Source organism: Mixophyes fleayi, chromosome 5 (genome assembly GCF_038048845.1).
Source record: "Mixophyes fleayi isolate aMixFle1 chromosome 5, aMixFle1.hap1, whole genome shotgun sequence".
Classification (NCBI taxonomy): Eukaryota; Metazoa; Chordata; class Amphibia; order Anura; family Limnodynastidae; genus Mixophyes; species Mixophyes fleayi.
This window is the reverse complement of record NC_134406.1, coordinates 108,218,512-108,245,951: the sequence shown is the minus strand read 5'-3', so window position 1 is coordinate 108,245,951 and position 27,440 is coordinate 108,218,512. Positions and strand designations below refer to the sequence as shown.

General features: G+C 41.5%; 1 protein-coding gene across 2 annotated transcripts in view; it reads right to left on the bottom strand.

Annotated features, from left to right (window-relative positions):
• Positions 1-27,440, bottom strand: part of LOC142157724 (maternal DNA replication licensing factor mcm6) — a 140,601-nt gene that overhangs the window by 76,542 nt on the left and 36,619 nt on the right. For both annotated transcript variants that reach the window (XM_075211297.1, XM_075211298.1), the window contains exon 5: positions 4,628-4,793. In XM_075211297.1, coding sequence (XP_075067398.1) covers positions 4,628-4,793 — 166 coding nt within the window. The remainder of the gene's footprint in view (positions 1-4,627; positions 4,794-27,440) is intronic.

The window sequence follows — 27,440 nt, the reverse complement described above, 5'->3', positions numbered from 1 at the left end:
ATAAAGCCAAATCTAAGTCAGAATCAAAGTAAATGTATTTAAGCTCTTTTTTAGATGTTAATGCATGCCAACCCACCATCATTCTATCTTACCAAACTCTATTGTGTTGGAGGTCATGTGGTCAGAGGGAAACCCTGTAGCACATATGGTGGACATTTCATAAAAGTGCACAACCTCATAGCCAACATCCAGCTATCCAACTCCCCACTTTATTCCCTCCTGCCTAGACCCATATCAATACACCATGGCAATCAAAAACACATTAAATGCAGGCAAGTGCCAAATCACTTGCTATTGGAAAAAAAAGTATATTCACCACTGTCAACAGCTGCAATCATTAGTATGTGGCCAATTTACAGCATGAAACACATTATAGCAACACTACAAAATACTCCAAACAGCTTCATTAAAACCTATACCCCCTGGACTTTTATTTAAAGGCTGCTTCCACACTAAATATCATAGGAAAAACTTCTCATATATAAATCAAATTTCCCCCCCGCCCTGAAAAAAAAACCACACACCTAGTTCCTCCCCCATAAAATCAAAAGGCAATATTATTCACCATCAACACACAAGTTTAACTCTTACAATTACTGAGACATGTACTCAAACTAGAACAGTGAGCAATATTGTAATACTGTAGTCTAAATAAATGCATAAATATGTTTTATTACATATCTGTTGACTTTAAAATACATTGTATACTGTCTCCATGTCCCCCGACGTCTTAACTGGATATAATCCAACGTTTTTTTTCTCCCCCTAACCAGATTGTTTACTTGTTCAAATTATTGTTACTGTTCTTGCTGTATTTATTTCTAAAAACCCAAATAATTTTAGCAGTGCAGACAAAAAAGGTGTTTAGAAACGGCATGCCTCCTCATAAGCAATACTACACATATTTGATGTTTACAAAATTAGAAAAGCATAGCATTGAAATGTAAGATTTTACATTTAATTTAATAATATCAATTGCATTGTTTATATAAAGCTTTCCTAATTAATGGAGTTAAAATACTTTACATATTTTGCAGAAGGTGAGGCAGCCATCTTGGGCACTGAGTTGATGTCCTACTGTATGTAATCATTCACCTCAGTCCCTACTCCATTTTATCTTACAGTGTAGATTACCTACCACACACAAGCACACTAGGGTCAATGTTTTTTCAGAAGCCAATTAACCTGCCAGTATGTTTTGAACTGTGGGAGTACCCCCACACAAACGTTGAGTGAACATACAAACTTCACACAGCTAGGACCATAGTTGGAATCGAACCCATAACCTTAGTTAATCACTGAGCCGTTGCGATACCCAAATAGGTTTCTCCAGCAGCCGACCTGGATGTTGGGCAAGACATCTCCCTGTGCAATGGTCACTCCACTTAGTAGCTTGTTAAGCTTCCAGTTATTGACTACAGCCAGCAGGAGATGGCACGGGATGATGCATGTCCTCTTGTTGTTACCAGCTATCTCCAGGACCAAAGTCATCAGATACTCAAGCACCATTGCCATATTACACTGGGGCTCTGGACCAACACACTCCAAATTCGGCCGGCATAGGATGTCAAGTTCTGCCCTTTGTCTAAATCTTGCCATGATACTTGTCGCTATCTGGATCTCTACACCGCTAAAACTTTACATCTAAGTTGCTACAACCAAGTTACTAATTTAATTGCAATGTAAAAGCAATTGTCACACGCCTGACCTTCCAGCGTACTTCCCGGGGCCTGGCGTGCATCTCAGGGTCTCCCCGGCAGGTGGCTAGTCCTTTGATTTCCACAGTGCACTGTGCAGAAAGCAAGTGCCATTTTGGATCAGGGCATAGATGTCCATGCCTGCTATTTATAAGCTTAATCACAATTGCATTGGTTGCTGGCTCTCTGCCCTCTATTCCCCTGGGCTACTTAAAACCAGCTGATGCTGCACTATGGTGCCAGATCTTCATGTCTAAGTTACTCCTGCTACTCTGATTGTTTGGCAATTTTGACTATCCATCCAGAGCATTCCCGGTATCAGCATTATCCATCCAGAGCATCCCCGGTATATGTACAGCATCTTTTCCTATATTGCTCCGACATCTGCGTAAGCGTATACTCTAAGTCATCCTTTTTCTAAGGGCTGGCATTTCCAAATCGTGTTTCCACTCACTTCACCACTACTCTTTAGCTATAGTTACCTGCCAGTCACATGATACCTGCATGATGCTAGGAAAAGCTATGACTTTGGACTTTATGACGTTAGACTGTCACCGGTTGAATCCGCAATCCCAGTTTGCCTCTGACCGCAATGTGTGTATAGTCTGTTTCTGAAAAGCTTAAGGGTTATTCAGATTAGTCATGGGAAGAAAGGTCCAATTTTCCGCATGCGATAGCATTTTTCTACATATTAAACAGGCATGAAAAGTAAATATTTGGCTAAATGCAAACTCTAAAGCAAAATGATACCAACACCAGTATTAAACTAAACTTTAATTAATAGATTACATCATAGTAAGGTATATTTTTATACAAAGCAACATTTTCTGTTCCTTATACAGCCATAAATAAGACATGGATATTATAGACCAATCCACTGAAGGTACATTACGGACATTGGATCTGAAGGAAAACTGCTTAGATCTCATGACCCGATTGTTTTATATTTAAATTTTGATAACCGAGGCACAACTGAAAATAAAAAGGTGTTGTTCATCACAAGAATGAACCAGGTTAACATATTTGGGAGCGGAACATGAAGCTGTGGTGAAAAAGGGGAAAGGCCCTTAAACCAGTATACAAAACACCAACATAGTCTAGGCCAGTGATGGCTAACCTTTTTTTTTTTTTTTAAAAAGTATCCTCTTTTTTAATCCTATAATACAATATTTATATAATATCACACAGCTCTGCATATCCTGCAGGCTCACCAGAAATCGAGTCTTTGGTCTATTAATAAAAACACTACATAAGATTGCTTGTGGCCAGTATCTGAGGCTATTTTATGATTAAATATTACTAATATCCATTATAAGCCCTACCGTGCCCCAGGGAAGCCAGCCATTGAAGTAATGCTGGGAGATATGCAAGGGAGGAGCTACTGCGGCCGCGCATGCGCAGCAGCTCCATTTCGCCGATGGGGAGTTGTACAGCAGCCGCGACGCTGTCAAAGAAGCGTCCACGGCGGTGCTGTACAGAGAAAATGTTTGGCATGTTTAAAAAAGGCAGTTTGACTGACACGCCTGGTGGCACCAGGCGTGCCAGTCAAACTGCCTCGGCGTGTCACGAGTGACACGCGTGTCATAGGTTAGCTATCACGGGTGCAGGCTCTGCATTTAACAGTTGGTGACCAGCAGCAGTGCCACACATACACTAGAACATAAACGCTCTCACAAGCAGGGCTCTCCCTATCCTTTGTTTTCATGTCTACATGTATTTTGTCTGCCATGCATGTCCCGGTTTTACATATGCTTAGTTTTCCCCAATGTTTGACAGTGTGGAGCATTGTCACACTTTATAAAATCAACAGTAATAATAAAGTAGTATCAAAAGGTGTGTGTGCAGAAAATTTAATACCATCAGGGAAATGGAGGAAAAAAAAATTGACTTGAAGAAAGTTTTTCAAGAAAAAAATAAATTGTTCCAATCACATGGCATATTTGATTAATAATTTTGAAGACCACCACCCCTCAACAATCAAGATGCTATAATTGCCTTTCAAAAACCCAGATCTGAACTTTTTACATTAAAGTTTGATCAATACGAAACTTCCTGGAACTTGGTGAACAGCATGCCTGTGGATTAGAAGTGATTATTTTGTCCAAAAAGGTAGACAATCCAAATACTGATAATTTGAATCCATTTCTGAGTATATGGCAGAACCTTAAAATAGCTTCTAACAGAATTCCTTCCAAACTCCTGTTCCAAAGTTTGCTAAAACTTAGAAATACATTTAAAGTACCTGGCAGTAAGTCTGTAGTCATGTTTCACAATGTTCCTTTGCCAACCAAAAACTCATACTCCTGAATTTTTGCTTTACCAACAGCCAAGAAAACTTTCCAATCTTACTCTTACATTATGACACTCTCTATAATGGAAATATCCATTTCCTATTTAACAATAGTTAAGCTTAGCAAATAGGGAAAGCCTCAAAATGGTATCATGGTTTATTTGTACTACTTCCAATAAGGTTACATAGATCAGACGTCTTAGTACCAGTTTTCAAATTCAATGAAAGAATTGAGTCCTAGAATTAAGCAAGCTATTATGTAGTAATTTATGTAAACAATTTGGGAGTGTTGGGGGCAGTAATAGGTTGAAAGGGTGGCATATTGTCTTTGGTATTTGGGTGTGTTATTAAAAAAAATTATTAATAGACACACACACACAGAATGCCGTAACTTATAATTCTAGCACCCGGGGTGAGAAAGACAAATGCCGCCCCCCTAGCTCTCAATTTTAACCAAATGAACCTAAAAACATTCCTAAATTGCGCCCCCCTTCAGTGTTGCACCCTGGGCAGTCACCCTAGTTACAGCCCTGTATACACACATACACATACACACAAAGAAACATATTATAAAGTGACAAGATTTACTGAGGACAAAATCTTTACCAAATTTTTTTGTAATTGCAAATATATGCATTACCTCCAACTGACAGTGCAGACACATCAGGTACAACAATCAAAGTGCCTGTGAAATCACAGCGATCCCCGGCCATTGCAGATTCAACAGCTTCTGCACGGAGAATAACTTCCACACTGCGCGGGATGGCACCACGAGGTAATTCTGCCTGGGTCTCTTGAATTCTTACCTGAGAAACAAAGCATTTCATTCAATATAGATATGGTACACAAAAGCATATTACTTCCAAATACAGTGAAGATACATACAGAACCTAAATCCATGAAGCTCTAGTGTAGAATCAAAGGGCCCGAGTCATTAAGGAGAGCAAATCATAAACAAGGAGTAACATTTACACCTGGGCAAAACCATGTTGCATTGGAGGGGGAGGCAAGTTTAAAATGTGGGGACAGATTAATAGTTGAGATAGGGCATGTCCTAGATCAACTTTAAATTTCAGTGTAATAATAAAGCTAGCAAGTATTTGTGTGCTAGATGAAAAACAATCAGTAATTAACTCATATGCAAAATAATAAACTAGTTTTCACCCCTTGCATCGTAACATGCTTTGTCCCAGAGAACATTTACTCTTTTTTTTGCCTTAATGCCCAAAGAGTATAAAGGGGTACATAGAATGGTAAGTAGATTGTGTTTTGGTAATGAAAATAACTCATCCAGTGTTGACAATATCAATGCTTTGTATAATCTTACACAGATGTCCACCAGTGGTTGTTAAAAACAATGAAGCTGAATACCGTGCAAAGTTAGTCAAGTACTAGGATCACAGTGTCTTTTCGTTTTCTTTTGGAAAAAAGATATAACATACCCATAGTGGCTTTTATTACCAAAACGTAATCTACTTACCACACGTTGTACACAATTATACTTGTTTTGATTCTACATTAGAAATTTAAGGCTCAAGCATTGGAAAAAAAACTTTTTCTGAGCCTGATGAACCACAGAAGCAAGGTTGTCAGGTTTCTAGAAATAAGGTAATTTGACAGCCTTCATGAAAGTTAACATTTTAGAGATGTTAAGGCCAATGTTAGAGAAAGAATGTAGACCGTACAGTAAATACCTTTTATCTTCATAACTAATTATATTTTTCTATGATAAATAAGTTCCCTACATAATGTGGCTGATCAGAGTATTGTGCTAGCTGTCTCACTATTCTACTATACTATTCTATATACTAAGCTACTTGTTAACAATTAAGTTTAATCTTCTAATTTTCCATTTCATATCAAACTCATTTATTTTTTTTGTCCAGTCTCCTGCTTCAGTAGGATAAAATTGAATTCATTGTAACCTGGATTGTTGGACATGTACCATATGGGCATAAAATAAAGTTTGCATGTATTCTTATATTGAATTATGAATTCTTTATTCAGTCCATTTAACAGTAGACTGTATAAACTGTTGTTGCTGATGTTACATGAATTGAAATATAATGTGCATTTATGTATGCCACAGAGTTTAATATTTATAGTTTCTTCAAACTTCCTTGAGTGCTTTGCGGTATATTGTATGGGATGAATCAAGCTGATCTTCCCAAGATTTTTATTTGCACAAATACAAAATTAAAAAGCAGATTAAAAATGTCCTATAATTTGTTATTCAAAACCTGTGTGTCACATACAAACCCCCCCCCCCCCCACCAAAAAAAACCCCTACATAAAACACAGTTTACACAAGCCCTACACGCATGAAGATTGTAGCCAGTGAAAAAGGGATATATAGAGGACAAAATATTACATTAACATACTTTAATCATTTTACCCAAGCAAACTAGTAATTTATTTTATATAGAAACCAGTAGATTTCTCCAATTACCATATATTGATTTTCTTTCTTGAAAAAGCCTCTAGCTTAGTGCTGTACAGGTTGTTCAAACAAGCATAATTTGATGGCAGGGAAGAACAGTTTGGTCCATCTAGTCTGTCCATTTCAGTGCTTAGAAATTTTCTTTTTAATTTGGTTTGTTGGTTTTCGATTTGTTCTTTTTTTGTGGGGAGAAGGGCTAATTATGCACTAAGCATAGCCTTGGCCAATGGATTTTGAATTTTCTTAACGTATTACTCCCCACCAACTCTTCTGGACTATTCCATGGGTTTTATTATCCTTTCTTTAAATAAGTTTCTTTATGTTATATTTCAGTTTCCTTCCTATCAAAACAACATGTTGATGTAATACTGTGTGTTTTTTGGATGCGTCAATTCCTTCCCTTCTACCCTCCAAAATATCCTTGTTGCAAGTCTTCATCCCCACCTCCCTCCCTTTTAATGTTTTCTATTATACAAAGCATTTTAACTGTCCTTTGAATGGATTCTATTTTATTAAATGGAGATGGGGTCTCCAGAACTGTACTTGTACTTTAAGTTAGGCCTATATTGTGCATATATAATCTCTCCCTGCTGGCAAAACTTCTCAATATAAAATCAGGTATTCTCTTCAGCTTTACAATCTGATTAATGTCTGTCATTTAAAGGAAAAACACATAGGTTCCTTTCCTCTTAATGAAAATACACTACCATTCATTATGTATTCTCTTTTTGGATTGTTGTGTCCTACATTCATCATCTTAAAATTTACTTTTACTATATACAGGAAGCCATAGTACTTTATTCCTCTATTTTTATGTAAATTACTAAACATTTCACGTAAGCCTCTGGAGTATAAAAAAACACAAACCCTTTTCTCTTGCAGACCACAAGCAATATCAATCATGCTTAATTATCTTTTGAGCTTGTTCCATTGACTATACAAAAAAAAAAAATCAAAAAAAAAAAAAAAAAATCTGCCTTTCAGCCAAGGGTGAAGCCAGTTTTGCTTCCCTTTACTTCCAGTGCAGCTTGTTCACATAGAGCATTGATAACAAAGCTGGAAATTACTAGAGATGCTCAGATCAGAGTACGGAGCAGAGTCGGCTCAGTACTTTTGCACGCCCTCAGAATTAAAAACGAGGCAAAACCTTATTGTTACGTTGTCTGATCTAGGATCTCGCGAGCTTTGGATTCTATAAGTCCGCCCTTCATGGCGATCCAGTGCCATTTCACAGAGGGACACAGGAGTAGCACAGTTCTTGGCAGTGTAGTGCAGTTGGGAAGTGTCATAGGTAGAAAAGTAAGAGGAGGGGTAGCAGTGTTCTTCAAAGTCTCCAGTGACATTCAGGAGATTGCTCCATTGTCATTGCTGAAATCCAAATTAAGAGTCCCCATACCCTCTCTTTCAAAAAAAACCTAAAAACAAAAAAAGACAAAAAACACATTAAAAATGTATTTTAAATTGATTTTAATGCTTAACTTTGTTAGTATACATATACTGATGTACTGGATTATTGATGATTTCAAATTGGAAGTGCTTTTCTACCTGTTTTTTTCTGCAAATGTAGCAATCAATTTGGAAAAATCCAACTTTCACAGTTAATATTGAGCATGGCAAGCCCATTCAATCGCTCATTCCACATAGTTGAGCTATGATAGTTTTTTAACCAGAAGCAACAGATGCTGGAAGACTATGGAAAATGCGCAAAGCAATTTTGATGTTGGGAAAACCCCGAAAAGTTTTAGTTCTAGAATTTCTGTAAGAAGTGCCTTTGGCTTGCTTTCTATAAATTCGCTTCAGGAAAATAAGTTTGTCACTGAAATCTTGGGCAAAATTTTCTTTTGCCCCTGAAAGTTTTCAGCTGCAGAGCACAGGTCTTCATTACTCATTTTGTTGAAGTCCCAAAAGAAATGCAAAGAAGTTACAAATTACTTCCAATGAAGTAAATCGACAATCAGACCAGACAGAATGTAGTCTGCAACTACATAGAAAACATTGACCCTAAAGTGCTTTTCGGTACCAGATTGAGTAGGTAAGTGGCGACTGGTGAAGAACTCTGTTCGAATCTCATTGTTTTTTGCCATAATTTTGCATTCTGACGATGTCATCCCATTTATTGCGCATCTGTTCAAGGTCTTTGATAAGACATTTGAGGTTGTCCAGCTCAATGTCCAATGTAGCATTATGTGCTTCAATAAGGAGGGTAATTTGGTCGATTATTGTAAGAGGCTTTATCCACAAATATGACATAAGAACAAATTCATATTTTGACAAGTACTTCTTAATGGACTGAATTTCTGATTGGGTTTGTGCAGCAAGATTGAGAATTTCAATATTTGCTAATTCCATTTCAAAAGAATGCTAAGGATGTGCAACTGGTTTAACAGAACCAATGCATGCAGACCATCTAGTTGTGGATATATTATGAAGTGAAGCAGGGAGATGCTCTTTATGAAATTCACATCTTTGTGGAGAGGAACTGAAGAGATCGTTCATTTGTTGCACAGTTCCAAAGTAAGTGTAAGAAGGCAATGCAGTCAACACCTACAAGGTTTAGTGAGTGGTGTCCACAGCTCGAGAAAATACAGTGAGTTTTGCTTAAGCAGAACTGCTTTTACGCCAGTGTATTTCCCAGCCATGTTAGATCCATTGACGTAGGCTTGACCAATGCTTGCTTGGAAAGCAAACTTTAATCCTAACAAATTTTCCAATACTCAATCAACAATTTATTTTTCTTTTTTGTGAAATTATCAAACATGACAAACCGTTCAATCGAAAATTTTGAGCATTCTAAAATTTCTACATAACTCACCAGAGAGTCGTGTTACTTGCGAGATCTATCAAGAATGGCATCACCTAAGATAGCAAAGTTTTTTGCAATCCTAACTTCATCAAGGTATTGAACTTGGAGATGTTTTTTGATAAATTGTCATAAATGTCAATAAGCTCAATTATGCCTAAAAAGTTTCTGTTATGGTCACCATTGCGAGATTTAAAACTAAAGAATGCTAATTCTCAATCAAAAACAAAACATCATGCAGCATGTGCTCAAGCAATTGTTTCCAATAATTAGTTTCCGTAGTGACTTTAGCAAAGAGTAAAATGTCAATTGAAGTGTCAGATAATATTGCTCTGAAGGCAGACTTCCACACCACAATGTTCTTTGTGTTGCGTTTAACTCTTGTGTGATGGCATTCAGTCGTACAATTTCTTCTAACCTCTACTCATCCGGATTGCACACATAAAAAGCCAAAGGGTTTGCTGCACTTTTATTAAAAATGAAGCAAGGTGCACAGTGGAGACTGTTTTGCTACACTCCAGCATAAGCAGTCTCGTGTGCAAGGTTTTCCTTAAGTAGAAGATAAGGGAAAGCATGCTTACTAGGGTCTCGTGGAATGTTATTTGGTATTTCAAAATTAGGAATCTTAACAAATTACTTCTTTTTGGCAGCATCGCTCTTGTTGATAATACCAATGTAGATCGTGGTAAAACTTTCAGCAGATATTAATTCTTGCTCTGCTGATTCTTAGCTGCTGCTAAGTGTAGCCCCACCCCATGCTCAGACATCACTCTCCCTCCTTCTCCTTAGTCCTGACAGCCCTGCTGGAGCAGGAAGTAAACTGCAGAGAATGAGACAGGCGCACCAGTTTCCTAATTATGAACAAAATGTTCCCTTGCAAAGTTGCGAGTCAGTCACCCTGGCAAATCGCAAGGACAAGTAACATTCCCATGTGTCTGTGTGGATAGATAAATTATGCCTGGAGAGAAATAAGCCATGCCAATTTCACAAATGAATATGTTTAGGCGCTAGGGTTGAACTTTTATTACTTGAAAATTACCAAATGGAGAGTGTGATATATAGATATATATTTCCCCTAGCCAACCCCCCCCCCCCCCTACCCCCTCTGGTAACTCAATTTTCATCCTAACATAAAGTGTAACTTATGAGTATAGCTATGAGAAATCGTTAGACAGTGTGGTTAGGGAAGTGCAGGTGGGGCCAATGATGGCAACAGTTAGGCTGCTAATTACCAATTGAGTATTTATACATCAGGGTAAGCTGTGCAAGACATTTCTTTGAAAAGTCCTTATGTTACGACGGAAAGACTGAGAACTTTAATACAAGCTGTGGCCAGAGCAGTATCATCCCCACATCCAAGATACATCTTGCTGGCTACGGACGATTCACGGAGGACTGGGAGATGAATGAAGTTTCCCATTACTCATTATTGGACATAGGGAATAACAGTGAATACACATCCGATTTAGAACCTACAAATTGAAGTGAACATAGGAGATAATTCATCTCATTTATAGCTGTAGCATACAAATAATGTCTGTTACTGTCACGAATCTGAATGATTTTGTAAATTCCTTGCCTCTGCTAAGATGGAACTTGCCCAGGAGTGCGGAGTTTAATGGATAGGAGGTTTTCACCAGGGATCCCCGCAAGAGGATATGGACTCCGATGCTCCTATTCCGCAGGTCGCGGTCTCCCAGACAAGTACTAGCAGAGGGTAATGGAAGTAGAACACAATGGACAATGAGAATGATGATATTCACAGGATTAAAAGTTCGCGGCTCACAAGCATCACTGATAACAACACTAGAGGTAGTGGTAGTAATAATCTGGGATATGCTGCAAAGTAATATATTGGCTGATGGTATAATAAGAATGAGAAGATATAAATATGACGGCAGAGACTAAACACACGGCAAGTTGGTCAGAATATGCAGAGATGAATCACAACATGCTACTTCATAGTTGGTAACCCTTGACAACTGCATGAGATGAGTAAACAATAGTTCAACGTTAGGATGAAGAATGGAGAACGCTTGGATCCAATAAAAGTAGCACACGGCAGATAAATGTGAATCACTGGTACAGCAATAGTCCAAACAGAGTAATAATATAGAACTGGCTGATCCGAAAACAAAGATGATTCAATGTAGCAAATGGGTTACTGGTATCATGGTAATTCTTATTGTGGAAAAACAATAAGCGTTGACCTCGTTGGTTCTACAGATAATCCCAAATGACATAGATGAACACAAGTACATCAAACAGTTCGTTACCTAGCGGAGGAGAAAAGTGTATCTGAGCTGTGCGTGGAACTACAGATGACAGATAACTCAACCGTAGATTCAATAGTAAGTCCACAGCAATGTTGAAGCAGCCAGATAGAGGTATGCAACTTAAGCTGAGGTAATAGACACAGGTGCAGCAAGTAGTTCACAATGTCAGTTCAGCGTGCAGGTTAACAGCGGAGACAGCAATGGACAAACCTATGGCAGCCAGATCCTAGTGAGTGAGTAACTCGAAGAACTGGCAATGAGCCATGGGTTGTTTAAATAATACTCCAGAACCAATGAGAATCGGAAGAAGGTCCAGAACAAGGTAACAAGGAACATCTGTGTAAAACTAATGTCTCAGAAGCAGGAGTAAGCTCAATCACCGTTCACTAATGGAAAGTCACAGCGCCGGCACCTATCTATGGGACCGGCGTGTGACAGTTACTAAGGATTAGAGATACTCACTGACCCCCGTGTTTTGGTTCTGGATTACGGTCGTGTTTTGTTTTTGCCAAACCGCCCTTGCTTATTTTGGGTTTGGTTTTGCTATTTTTTAAAAAATACCATTTTTTAGGTCTAAAATAAACCAATTTAGTGCTCCACCAGTTTCTTGGATAAGTGAGGTAATTCTAAAGCTAATAAATTATGAAAAAAAACAGTTTAATCCCTGGTAGGCCGTCCTTAATTTTAACACCTGCCTGCAAATTATACAGACAAACCTGGTTGTCTTCCCCCTCCATCTTTGATTATTGGCAACGTAGCCATCGTCTTTGGGTGTATATTACACCCTCCACTTGTAGTTTAATAGAAAAAAAGTAGCCTGCATAGACTGTAGAATTAGAATATAAAAATAAAATGGACAAAGGCAGTTTGGTATCTGTCTGCATCATAATCATCATCATTAGTGCCCTCGTCGCCTACACAAATCTCCCCCTCATCCTCTTCTAATTCCAAAGTGGCATACTCAATTGGTGTATCACCGGCTACACTCGGGCTGTTCAGGCACACATCAGCAGAAATGCTGAAAGGACCCTTCTTTATGGGTACACTAACAGAATGCTCACGATTAGACATACCACTGGTGGATGGACTCTCCACAGGGATTGGTGTCATTTCTGATTCACAGCATACATTATCATCTAATGCCTTACTGTTTTCTTGCAGCTCGGCTATCACGCGTAACAGTAGTTGAGCACCACTATTAGACTCCAAATTACTTGTTCTTGCTTGGTCACGAGTGACCGTACGAGAAGGCTCGGTAACAGTTTTAGATCTGGCACTAATAGAGGAAGGCAAAAGCCTCATTCTTTCTTTGCCACTGCGTGTGTAGAATGGCATGTTGGCATTTTTTTTTTTAAATCGGCACTTAACTTTTCCTCAGTTACACTTTTTTGCTTCAACTTTTTCCCGATTTATAAAGACTATGTACTTTGACATCGCCTTTCCCAGATGACGTACTGGGGACACTACTATCAGGACTGGTGACAGAACTGGGTTGCTGATTCTGCTCATATGTGGACAGCTTTGAATCCATTTTAATTAGGTCAAAGCACTTGTAGTGCCAAAATTGTATTAGATAGACACTGCTGACATATAGGACTTTTGACAGCCAGAAAAATTTGTGTTTTACACTGGGGAATATGGGAGACCCAAAATGCACTTGGGAGTGCCAGAAATTGAAAAAAAACAAACAAAAAAAAAAAAAAGACTCCTCTATCATCCTCTCTTACTGCTCTAACAATTGGTATTACTATTAGAATTGTATAGAATAGAAACAATAATGTGTCCAATTATTGCTCTGTCGCTGCGCTGATATAGGCTGTGACCTAACCCTGCTCTCTCCCTCTGTCAAATGGCGATGGATTGCTGTGGAGGTGGGTATTTATGCTTTTCGAATCTCGCGAGAACCGAGCTCAGAAATACGTATACGACACAATGACGTTTTGCCTTGATTTAGATTCTGAATGGGTGGGAGAGTACCGAGCCTGCTCGGCTTTGTACTCGGATAGGGGAAATCCAGATGGATTTGGATCTCGGGGAACCGAGCCCGCCCATCTCTACTAGGGATGGCAAAGTTACGGTTTTATTTGAACAAACAGTTCACTCCAGTACTTGTTAGGTGGTGAGATCAGACTGAACAATAAGAGATAAGATCTCTATGAATGAAGTCTAAGATGCGGATATGGTATTTCTGATATTGACAGATTGTGGTCACATGACACACAGACTGTGGGAAAGTTGTCATTTTTCCAGAGACAGGACAGCAGACCTTCACTAGTGCAGTTAATACATTAATTATAATTGTGTTAGATTGAGTCAGCATATCGGCATACTTGCACATTATGCAGAGAAGAGTTTGTTTCATATTCTTATAAATTTGTATCAATGTTTTCTTGTCTAGCAAAAAATCTGTTCAATTTTAATATTTAGTAACTTGGTACATCATTAGATTATTGTTAAGGACTTTGTAACCCTAGACACATAAGATTAATGCTTTTCTAGTATTGTGTGCTAGATTTCTATTAATTGATTACCACATATATTCTAGAGTTAAGGGTTTCTCTATATCTCAAGCAACAAACATTTCCCTCCTTCTGAGTGATTGGATAAAATAGGCTCATGTATCAGGTTAGTCCTGCCCAACTGGCAGCCCACCTACCCTGCCAATTTAGTTACAAAACCATCCTCTAAAACCATGCAAACTGGTGTTAAAGAGGGCCATTACTTAAGCCAGATGGTGGCCTGGTTTGCAACCAACCATAGTTGCCTTGGAGGCTGACCCCTGACTGTTGTCATGGGCAACATGGCCAAAGAGAGGCCTGTGTTGGTGCTCTCACATCTAGTGGTTAATTATTCATGCTATATATGGGACCACTGTAAATTCCATTTTAGCACCATTTCTTACAACTTTCCTCTTACCCTACTCTAGAACAACTTTGAGTTTGCTCTGGGTCAATCCTCTCCACTTTATTTACACTGGTCCTCCAAAAATCAATATAAGAGACATTCTGGAAAACCGCAAATGTTTCCCGCTGGAGATGCTGAAACAAAGATTTGAGCTACAGGTGGTGTGACACTTTCAATATTTACAAATAAGACTGTTTCTACTCTTCCCAAGAAGTACATTGCTAGACCTTGAGTGTCTTTTGGGGAGCAGATATGGGCAGCCCTGGGGATCAGAACACATGGTCAATGATTAGGGAAAGTATGTCAAAGTCTTACATTCCAACTTGTATTAAATAAAGCTTGTATAAAATCTACTTTAGGTGGTATCTAGAACCTACTAGACGTGAAAAGATTTTTGCCAAGGCCTCCCCTCAGTGTTGGAGCAGTTTTGGTGAATAAGGTTACTTCTATCACACCTGGTGGACCTGCCCTAAGATCACAAAATTTTGGGACAACATAGCCACTCTTCTCCAAAGTCACTCTAATGCCCATTATTAAAGACCCCTGGTTGTTTTTGTTGGGCCTACCAATTAAGGGACTAGATTGTTCATCCAAGGAATTATCAGTTAAAGTTCTCAATGCAGCTAGATGCCTCTGTAAGGTGTGCGGTTACGGATGGAGGCCTGGGATGGGGAAGGAATAAACACTTACTCTACGAACTGTGTCAATCTCTGGTCGCGTGTGTGTTTGTGTGCTGGTGCACACACATACACACAAAGAGAACTTACCTGTTCCTTCCTGGTCGCTGAGAGCTCTGCTGCTCTCTCCCGTGTACTGACTGTACAGGCTTCTTCTTCCCCTTGTGGCTGCTGGTATTGGGGCACTCTTTCGATGCTGTTTTTCCCTTTCTCTGTAGAAAAAGCCTTCAGCTCTCCAGTCTCCTGTGTGCACTCTGGCTGTTGCTGCTGTCTCTGTTTCCCACAACAAACTGTTCCTTTGTTCTCACTCCTCATGCATGAAAAGCCCAGCAGGATACTGGAGGCAGAGCTATGGCTGGGCGTCGTGTGATTGGCGTGCTGCTCAAAGATGTTCCCAAGGCATTGCCCCCCAGCTGGGATGCAACCTAACACTGGTCCCGGCTCTCACATTCCCTCCCCGCTTTATCCTTTGTAGTCCCTACAAAAAGAGGGCACGACCAAACATGATCCGCTTACCGGTTGCAGGGGTAGCTCAAGTTTGCTGTATGGGATCTTCTGGAATGCTCGGTGGTGTGAAAGGGGCAGGTGGGACTGTCTCCTACTTGGACTGGGAGAGGGACACTGGTGACTATTCTCAGCAGGGTTAGGAATTGGTACATCAACGGGTGGGTGAACGAACCAGAAGTCCGCCATCTCCACGGGTGGGACGGTCTGGCCCACCGCTTTTGGTACCACCGAATATGGTTTCTCGAATAAACAGGGTCGCAGCATGTTCCTGTATTATACACTCACCCATCCATCTCCATGTTCGGGCCGCACCTTGTACAATGGTCCATCTGTATACACGCGCATCCGGACTACATACAACGTCACCTCCCAGCTCTCACTCAACTGAATGGCCAGGCAACAAGACCAGCAATCTCTGGCCCACGTGGAGTGGTCCTGCTGTGGTGGCCGCCTGACATTGGTGCACACGTGACTGCATCTGCTAATTACGTTGTGGGCTACCCCCAATCACTGTCTCTGCTCTTCCACCCAGCTGGCTGGGTTCCATCCTTCATAATCCAGGGGAGTGAGTGACAGGTCCTGCATATTCCTGCCCTAGCGACAGAACAGTAAGAAGTATGGAGTGTAACCGGTGGTGCACGCGGTTGTTGTAAATTCACACCATCTCTTGTATGAAGTCTGGCCACCGGTGTCGCCGATCCACTTCCAAGGTCCGCAACATCTGCAGCAGGGTCTGGTTAAACCTCTCGCATGCTTCATTCCCTTGGGGATGATATGGCGTATTCAGAGACTGATGCCATAAATCCAGCATAGCTCTTTTATCATCCGCCCTTGGAAGCAGACACCTTGATCGGAGTGGATCTGCACTGGACACCCATACCGCCTGAGGAACTGCTCCGTGATGGCTTTGGCAACAGACTCCGCACTCTGATCGCCTGTGGGCACTACCAACGTGAACCTTGTGAAGTGGTCTGTCATCACCAGGGTATTTTGGTGACCGCTGACGGACTCCCCAATTAATACATAACCAGAATCTCCAGGGGTTGGCTGGCCACAATGGTCTGCATGGGTGCTCGTTGTTCCGAGGGCTTTGTTAGGCCGCAGGGTCGGCACTGCCAGCAGACCTCTTCTACCATATCCTGCAATCCAGGCATAAAGAATTGCCTCTGGAGCCAGTGGTAAGTCTTGCTTGAGCCCAGATGTGCTCCTTGCGCGTGGGCCTCCACAACCAGCCGTTTTGCTGCGCTCACCGGGGCCACTATTTGCCTGTTCTAGATATGCACACCAGTATAATACACCTTCCTGCACTTCATACTGGTCCTAGTTGTGCAGCAGTCTCTGACCCATTAAAGTCAGGCGACTCTGCTCCCTCGTAGAAGGCCAATGCCACACCAGCTTCCACTGTCTGATGATCTGGACATTAGCATTCTTCTCTTGAGCCCACTCCAGGACAGTCTTCCTTGCTGTGATGGCATGTACCATGTTAGCGGCCTCCTCCAGATGGGTATGAGGCATGGGCTTTATTTGGGCGAGATCTGGGATTTCAACCTCCTCCCGTTCCTCATCCCCCCACCATGCTGGGGCCTTCACTGGGAAACGGCATCAGCATTACCATTCTGCTTACCAGGACAGCAACGAATCTTTTATTGGTACTTGGCCAATCTCGCCACCCACCGTTGCTCCAAAGCTCCTAGATTAGTGGTTCCCAGGTAGGCCAAGGGGTTGTTGTTGGTGACCATCTCAAACGTGGCCCCTGTGAGGTATTCTGCAAATTTCTCTGTCACAGCCTAAACTACCACCAACAGCTTCAACTTGAGAGAATTGTAGTTATCTGGGTTCCATTCGGACTACCGCAAGCATCTGCTGGCATAGGCGATCACCCTCTTCCTTCTTATCTTGCACTTGGGCGAGGACAGCCCCCAGGTGTAGATAAACAGTTTCTCAAAGCCGTTATAAGCCAACACTGGGTCCTTTGCCAACTCCTCTTTCAGTTCGTTGAACGCTACCTCTTGGGCAGCGACCCATGCGACGGTCTAGTTGTTCGTTCCTGCTGTGGCTCCTCTGAGTAGTTTGTGTAATGGTCCCGCTATGGTGGTGAAGCTCTTGATGACATGTCTATAGTAACCCATTAGTCCAAGGAAGGCACTCAACTCGGTGATGGTAGTGTGCGTTTTCCAGTCTTGGACTGGAGTTACCTTGCCTGCTGTAGGCCTCACTCCCTTCCCAGACATGAGGTAGCACAAGTACTCTAAGCTGGACTTCAAGGAGGTGACACTTCCTCGGCTTCAGTTTCAGACTGAACCTCTCTAGTCGCTGTAAAGCCAGATCCAGGAGCGTCAGGTATTCCTCTAGGGATGGGGCAAGCACAAAGAGGTCATTGAGATAAATCAAGATGGCATCAAAGTTAAGGTCGCTCAAGCATCGCTCCTTTTTCCATTGGAAGGTGGCTGGTGAATTGGCGAGTCCGAAAGGCATTCGAACAGACCCATAGGTGTCACAAATGCTGTCTTCTCCAGGTCCTTTTCTGCTACAGAGGTCTGCCAATACCCACTCGCCAAATCCAAAGTGAAGTACCGAGCGTGTCCAAGGGCAGGCAAGGGCTCTTCAATGCAGGGCAACGGGTATGCATCCCGTACTGTGCAGCGGTTCAAAAGGCAGAAGCGCAGAGACCCATCCTTGTTGCACACTAGCATGTTGGGGGCAGCACACTGGCTTTTACCACCTGGTTGGCCAACGTCTGTTTCAACATATTCTTCACCTCCTGATAGAGTTTGAGGAATTTGGCAGTACCGTTCCCGAATGGGCGCAGCATCTCCGGTGTATATCTCGTGCTCTAGGCTGGCGGTGCACCCAAAGTCCTCTTCGTGTCGTGAGAAGGCTCCACCTTGGACACCTCAGCGGCGCTGAGCCCATCCACGGCCACCTGCATTTGTTCTCAGATCACCCGACTGTTCCACTCCTTGGTGGGCCGCTCTTCCTTGTCCACTTTACCCGACTGTTCCACTCCTTGGTGGGCCGCTCTTCCTTGTCCACTTTCAATGACCGAGTCCATGGGGCCTTGGGATCTGGTTGCAGCATCACACGCTGATTCACCCCGACTGCACCCATCATCACCTGAACTACGTGTGCCAGAACAACCCCAGCTGGCACCGTCTCTTATGTGGCTGTCTCCCCCCACATTGCACAGCCAGACTGGCACACTACTGTCGGTAACAACCGCCAATGTGTGAGCTACCAGAGGACCACCATCGCTCTCCAATGGATCGGCGGGCCCCACCATCACTTCCATTTTTTTGTGGGTACAAACCTCCAGGTGCACTACAACATCCCGCCAGCTGGCACCTTCAAGGTCTACTTGTGGTTGGTCCTAATTAACCCAAGGGGTCCTGGTGCGATGGTGAATTTTTCTCCACAATGCTGAACCACACGCTGAAGTGCCTGTTGTACTGGCTTTTGGACCGTCAATTGCCTCCAGTAGTGAGGGTCTTTCTTCTGGGTCAACACTCTGTCCAGGCTGTGCAGGATGTTCATCCCCACGACGACCAGTCCATGGTTGAGATCAGAGACACCGCCGACCACAATGCCAACCTTCCCCAGTGACTGTGCGCAGAGCACTACATCCATCCACACCATCCGACCACTGAAATGGGAAGGTTGTTTTCTGCTCTCAGTCACCCAGGTCTCCGCCTTTGGTGCCTGCAGATGAGCATAGTGTTGTCAGAAGCACTGTTCCGAAATTGTGGTGACCTATGATCCGGTATCTAGCAGGCACTGTTGACTCATACCCCCAAAATTCCCTACCACAATGGGACATTCTCCAATCAGCTCAGCCGAGTTGACTATGCAGATGCATGGCACTTCCTCCCCTTCCCCCACGGGTTGTCCCGTGGCCACAAGGGATTCTAGTTTAACAGTTTCTGTGCGGCTGGTGCCTGATAGTGCCGTGTGAAGTGGCCAGGTTTCCCACACCTCCAGCAGCACATTTCCTCTGGACTTCAAGGACGAGGGCTCCCGTCATTGCTCCTTTGTTCCCGATTGGAACAAATGCAGAAAGAGCTGGTGTCCTTTTACCCCTGCATTGCTGTAATCACATTCCAAAGATCATTGATGCAGCTCTCCAGTGGGTGGGGCTCTTCTCTGGTGTTCCTAGCTGGGACACATTGCCACTGCTGGGCCACAGTGTAGTGGATCCACATGGTCATCTGTCTTTTGCGATGGCTTCTGTTATAATCTTTGTAAATGTCTGTCTCACCTGCCTCAGGGCCACGCTGCGGAGGATCATGGCGAATTGCTGTCACAAGACTCACCCACGGCCTGACAGAACTGGCGGTCACTCCATCGCAGCTCTGCCTGCAGCTCTTGCAGGGTGTTGACAAACTGTGGGATGATCTCGTCTGTACCTGGGTGAAGAACCTTGTCCGAACTGTCAACACTGAAACAGCCGTTCCAGGATCTTAAAGACACCCTCTAGTTCAGATGCCAACAGAACCAACCAACGTGCCCATTGCTCCAGCCAAGGGCCGAGAGGCTCTGACCGAGGGGCAGTGGCTGTGGATCCGGCCGAGGTCTAAGCTTAAGGGAGAGGAGATTAGGGATGGCCGGCCTCAGGGTTAAGAGGCTAGGGATGGGAGCTAGGGGAGGAGGCCTGGAAGTATGCTGGGACACACACACACACAAAGAGCACTTACCTGTTCCTTCCTGGTTGCTGAGAGCTCAGCTCTGCTTATCGCTCCTGTGCACTGGCTGTACAGGCTTCTTCTTCCCCTTATGGCTGCTGGTAATGGGGCTTTCCTTCGATGTCATTTTTCCCTTTCTCTGCAGGAAAACACTTCAGCTCTCCAGTCTCCCCTGTGTGCTGTGGCTGCTGCTGTCTCTGCTTTCCACAACAAACTGTTCCTTTGTACTCACTCCTCCTGTTGAAAAGCGCGGCAGGATACCGGGGGCAGTGCTATGGCTGGACGTCGTGCGATTGGTGTATTGCCTTATGTCACCAGGGCATCATCCCCCAGTAGGGAATGCAACCTAGCAACACTGGTGCCGGCTCACACCTCATTTCCAGCCATTGAAAAAAACTTGGACCCCCTCCTTACAGCAGATGTGTAACAGAATATGGCACCTTGCAACCATGGAGAAAATATCTGCTTAGCTGTACAATAAACCAAATTCATGCAGCTCAGGAGCCTATGGTACTACTGTAACAATTACATCCCCACTCCAGCAGACTCTCAAACCTTCTTTGGTAGTCCTCATACACTTGCTATTACACTTAATTGTTGATGCAAATGTATTTTCTTAATAGTATGCTCATTTCACATTCAACCTGCCCAGGGCCTTGAAGCCAGCCTCTGTTCACTTTCCCCTTCTTTCCATTCCTACTTAACTGCATATTTGCAATATATATTAATGATTTATTTATCTCACCTACTCTCCTAGGTAGCTCAAAGCACTACTGTGATTTTGTACTACTTTTTTTATTTATACTTTGAATATCTTGTCATCAATTGTTCCCTTCATGCATCCATCTCTTGCCTGTCAATGCTTTTGCATTGTGTGTAAAAACCAAAAATAGTCTTAAAAGAAAAAAAGAAATTAATAAGAGTAAATTATGGGCTCACAGGCAAAACATACACCACATTGAGCACATCATACTGAATTTTACTAAACACATATAGGGTTAACAGGCTATTTGCAGTACAGCCCAAGAAAGAGAGAAACACATAAAAGGTATCTTTCTATGTGTCCACAAGATGGTGCTCCAACATAAATATAAAACTGTATCTATGAGACTGCTTAGTTAGTGAAGAGGAAACTGTAAGATTCAGAAATTGTGCACAAAAGAGTCTAGGAGACTGTTCAGCTAAATTTATCTAGTTCTTTGTACTCCACTTTTGCACAAAATCACACTCCCACAACCAGTCTGGTCTAACCCAGATTTAAAGTTGCACCAAGCCTGTTAAACCAATAAAATTCCTTTCTTAAATTTTAAAGTGTTGTCACCAGATGGATTAGGATGAAATCATACAAACTTACCAGTTTGAAACTTGTAGCTAAATTATTTCTTGCCAAAATGCTGTGGAATAGTTCACTTTCATTTTAATTTTTTAATCATACTTCTCTTTTCTGTCATGTAGATTCCTCACTGTATAATGTACATTACATAACTCTATAAGGACATCTTAATAAAAAAATGTGTATCACAATTTATGCAATCTAATCTATTCCCTGTACATTAGTGAACTGAAGACTAAGATGGGTGAGTAAACTTGTGCATATTTACCACATGTAAATACTGGCAATAAAAATGTAACATGCATGTGTGACAATGCATCCAAAATGTTGAACAGCCCAATGACTTTGTAGTATAGTACAAAATGCATGTTGGCTTGTATAATCGAATTACAATTACTTGTAAGATCTCTCAATATATACACATGTGTGATGTAGAGAATGAATACACACGTATGTACACATACAAATATACAGGGCCAAGAGGAATGGTACAGCAACTTCATAGGGCCCCCTATAGGTGATTAGCATGTAAACTCATTTGCCATTGCTGCATGGCAGTGCACCGTCAAAGGGTGTGTGGCCATACCATTGGGGGCATGGCTTGCATCAATGGGGGCATGTCTAGCAGGTGAAAAGCTCTAGCCCACCCTCCTACAGAAAAGTTCATTACTCACACATGCCCCCTTTGCCCAGCAGCTTTAGTCACACATGCCCCCTCCCCATCACATCTTCTTACCTTTATTTCTCTACTGCACAGCACAGGAAGATTTCCAGCAGCCTGTCCGCACTGTACCATGTGACTGCTGCACTGATAGTGAGACGATGGCGCAGTTGCCATACTGCTTGCACACCTAGGGTGGATGATTGCCCCCCTCTAGATCTGAACATGATCCCCACTAGTACCTGGTCCGGTGCTGCACACAGCACCCAACTCCCCTCACTTGCAGGCACGCACACCACCCACAAGCAAAAAAAAAAAAAAGATCTATAGAGCTCCAGTGGGGCCGCAGGTTCTACAGCCAGGTCCAGGCAATTTGTATCCACTCCTCTCTCGGCATCCCTGCATAACACTGTGAGGGAACGGTCTCTACCAAGGCTGAACAGCCTACTGAGTTCCCCTATACATGGGTAAAAACTTACACCCAGGCAGATATCCAACTTAACCAATGGTAGCTTTTATTAATGGATCAGCAACAGGCACAAAACCAACATATGTACAGGTGTAACAATTACAGGTATGCATAATGGACAAGAGAGTAGTAAATACAATACTGGTCCTATTTTGGCCATCTTGGGAAATCCAACTATAGGCTTAGGCGTACTCCTGGGAGTACGAAGCCCAAGTGACTGCCAGCAGGGCAGTGGTCCAGCTTCCTTGTCACCTCGCTTTTGGTGAGCAGACAGATTCACAAGACCTGGGGTAAATTATCCAAAGGAAGAGGAGCAAGGGTCCTCACATTCCTTCTCCAGACTTCTGTCCTCCGTCAGCTGGCAGGAACCATACCTCCTACACTGGCCTCATCTTTTCTCCATAAACCCCCATGCCACTCCAATGCTTTTCTTTATACCCACAGAATAGCCTCAGGCTGTAGGGATGTGTTAACTGTCCCCTGCGTCTTAGGATATTCAGGCATAGGAATACAATACACGTTTCCTAATTAAGGTGCTTAAATCAGACACAGAAAGCAACCATGTCTGGCTTGTGAATACAGTTCTAAACATTATCTCGTTTGCTTACAGATGTAGCTAAAAGCACAATATTACAGTTTCTCATTTTTAGCCTGTAACGTGTGATTAGCTAGCAATGTAAATAGCAGGGCCAAATATACACAATCATTATAGATGGATGCAGCATAATTGAATGGTGAATATTCAATATGTTATGTTTTAAACATAACACTTTCCTGACTTGATTTTAACAGAGGAGAGGACACTACCCCTAGCTAGATCTCCTGTTTAGGTAAACAAAGATAGTTTCTGTTAAACAATAGTCTGGTGTACCTGATAATATTATTGATGTATTGTTTATGCAGACCTAGAATACAGAGACTTACTCTTTTGGCATAAGTAAACAAAAGGAAGCCCTTGAAATAGCATGAATACCTCACCTACAGTGTATTCGATAATATGACATTCTCATAGTACTAATCTTAAAGCTAATATTCAAACACACATATGGAATACACAGTCAATGTGTGCTAGGGCAGACACTCTAGGGGGACATTGGGATAAAAAGTAGATTTTCAATGGGGAGGGAGAGGAAGAGAAATTGCATAATGTAAACAGAAATTATACAGAACAAAAAGTGTATCAGTGGCTCACTGGAACTGATCACAAAATAGTTGATTCAGAGTCACTAGAGTAGAGTCACTAGAGGGGGGCATTCTCATTAAGCAACATATTCTAGTACACAATATTCTTCTTCAATCAGTAACAGTGATGGTGGAAATTCTGACAATGAATCCAATTTAATCAAATAAGAGACCCCCTATAGGGGTGACTACAAGGGCACAACTAGGATGTCCAAGATTAAACCCACCAGAAGGGGTGGTCAGTGGAAGAGGGAAGTCAAGAAGGACACAACACAGAACCTAAGTTTCAATTTCTCTTCATATAAGCTCACTCAAGCAGAGACAACAGTGCTTAACCGTGGGTTATCGTTTGTTCTCACTAATGTACAAAGTCAACCAAGTTGTAAGATTGACATCTATTTATATAGCGCCACTAATTCCGCAGCGCTGTACAGAGAACTCACTCACATCAGTCCCTGTCCCATTGGAGCTTACAGTCTAAATTACCTAACATACACACGCAAAGACGAAGGGAGAGACTAGGGTAAATTTTGATAGCAGCCAATTAACCTACCAGTATTTTTTTTTGGAGTGTGGGAGGAAACCCACGCAAACACGGGGAGAACATACAAACTACACAGATAAGGCCATGGTCAGGAATTGAACTCATGACCCCAGTGCTGAGAGGCAGAGGTGCTAACCATTATTCCACTGTGTTGCCTATTATGAAGCTTAATCGTCAATTTAAATTGAAAGAGTACTTTAATAAAGATAAAAACATCAATTTTGGCTTACAAGCTGCTAATGAGTAGTCACGAGTTTCCATCATTAAACGAAAATCCACATTTGACCCACCTTCCAATAATGCCTCAATAAAATTTTTTACAAGACTTTTAGATAATTCAGTGAATAATGAGACATCTAAAGTACACAGATGGTCAAATCTCTCTAAGTGTGAGGCTAAGGCAGTGAAAGATCTTAACAAAAATACCAACATTATTATCCGCCCCGCTGACAAAGGAGGCGCTATTGTCATACAGGATACTATCAAATATAAATCAGAAGTATACCGCCAACTGGATGTCACTACATATCTAAACTTAGCCAGTGATCCTTTCAATATGTACAAAAAGGAATTGGATTTACTTCTTATAGAGCCACCAACAGTAAAACAATCGCTAAGTCTACCTGTGATGCACTGATGCAGACGTTTCTGATTATACCACTGTAATATACAGTTCCAAAGATACATAAAAATGACAAGGAGCCACCATTCAGGCCTATCATCTCAGCCCGCGGGTCTCTATACCAACCTATTGCCACATTTTTGGATCAATTTTTGCAACCATGTATACAAAAGGAGTCGACATCTCAGAGATACCACCTCATTTTTGTTGAAATTGTAGGATTTACCACTGTTGCCTACAGATAGTTTGCTTTGTACTGTAGATGTATGTAGCCTATATACTAGCATTTCTCATATAGATGGACTGGCAGCAGTAAGACTTTTTTTTTTAAATAATCCAATATATTCAGGTCCACATATTGTTCTGTTCATGCAATTATTGGAATTGACACTAACTAGAAATTTCTTTTACTTTGATGGTCAATTTTAATTGACAACATACAGGCTGTGCAATAGGCTCTAATGTAACACCATCTTATGCAAATATTTTTGTGTTCCAACGAGAGAAAAAAATTTTTTTGTTCTGAGCCTTAAGTTTCGTCACAGATTTCTTTCTACACTAGGTATATAGATGATCTCTTCATAATAAGGACTGACAGCATCAACATATTTGAAGACTTCTTTAAAGCTATCAATATCTCTGACTCCACCATCAAATTTACCTATGAATATGACTTGCAAGAGATTCACTATTTGGATATCACAATGAAAAAACACAAGTTAGCCACCACTATATACCATAAATCTACAGATAAAAATGCAATATTGTTGGTTAATAGTCACCATCCTATAGCCCTTTAGCAGGGTTTACCCTATTCACAGACGTTGCGAGTACATCGCATCACAAGCTCAATGGAGGATACTCTAATAGAGATGGATTTGATTATTCAAAAAATTCTCAAACGGGGATATTCTAAACAGCTATTAGAAAATATTAAAGTTAAAGTTTTTAAGATTTCAAAACCTGCTACACTTAAGAAGCTGGTAAAATCTGTTAATAAATTACTGTGGGTACAGTGTTATCACACAAAAAGCCCAAGTACAGGTAAAACAGTCAAGTCTTTGTGGCCAATAATCCAAATGGATACAGAGCTGTCACTAAGAGATGTCTCCATTATGCCCTGTTATAAACGGGGGCGAAACATCAAACATCTAGCGATGTGCACAGATGATACAAACATCAAAACATCTGAAATTATTGATAGATTTACAAAAGTACACAGGTTGCTTTAAGTGTCCAAACTGCATAACATGTCGGTATATGGAGACAGGAAATACCTTTAAACATCCTCATTCAGCCAAAGAATGCAAAATTAATTTTATGCTATCCTACACCAGTACATAAGTAGTGTATATCATCATGTGCCCATGTGGCCTTTACTACATGGACAAAACATCTTGGCAAATCAAGGAAAGGATGGCTCTTCACAGATCAGCTATAAGAATGGCCATAGAAAAACATAACAGTGAACAACCAGTTGCTAAACATTTTTTCAATGCTAGACAGAATATGGCTATACTCCGGTATAAAATTATTGACCATCTTCCACAATAGCTTAGAGGTGGAGAGAGAGATAATAAATTAATGCAATTGGAATCTACTTTGATACATCACTTGAATACAGTGGCTCCATATGGGCTTAATGAGAATCTCCCTCTTAATTGTTTCATGTAGATCTGGAAGCATGCTCCCTGTGAAACTTCCCTTTATTCAAGCCTCGGTGCTCTCCCATGGGCATGCATTCATTAGAATATACAATGTACGATTAGTGGTTTATAGCGGCTTTATTTTGATATGATCATGCAAGTAATAGATTATGTATTTGTAAAGTATCATTATATATAGAAATCCAGGTTGAAATTGTTTTTGGTAGTATTAATGGTTAATATATGTAATAACAGTAAGTTCTATTTACTAAATATAGGTTATATATACATGCAGTTATTGGTAAGTCACATTGATATATTGTATAATGTGTGGTTTTGCCATTTGTATATCAACATATATGCATTTTCCTTTTCTTTCTAAATGTTTTCATTCAGTGTAGTTTTATAAGATTATGGCACTTTAGGTGGTTATCCATCGATCAGTGGGTAAATAGATGCTGGTTTAATACATTTGCATTATAATATTTGTATGTTTTTTGCATGTTTACAGTTTGGGTTGATAGGGTGACGTTTGTTAGCCACGCCCCTTTCGATGCTGCTGCTCTGCATTGTTTATTCATTGGCAGTTTTGATCTAGTGGGAGTGCTATTCCCTTGCAATGCATGCTGGGATGGCAGAGCAAACATAGGCAACTCATTTCACATTGCAGCAGGTGTAAGGTATGTTAATTATTCTGTGCACTATATATATTGAGT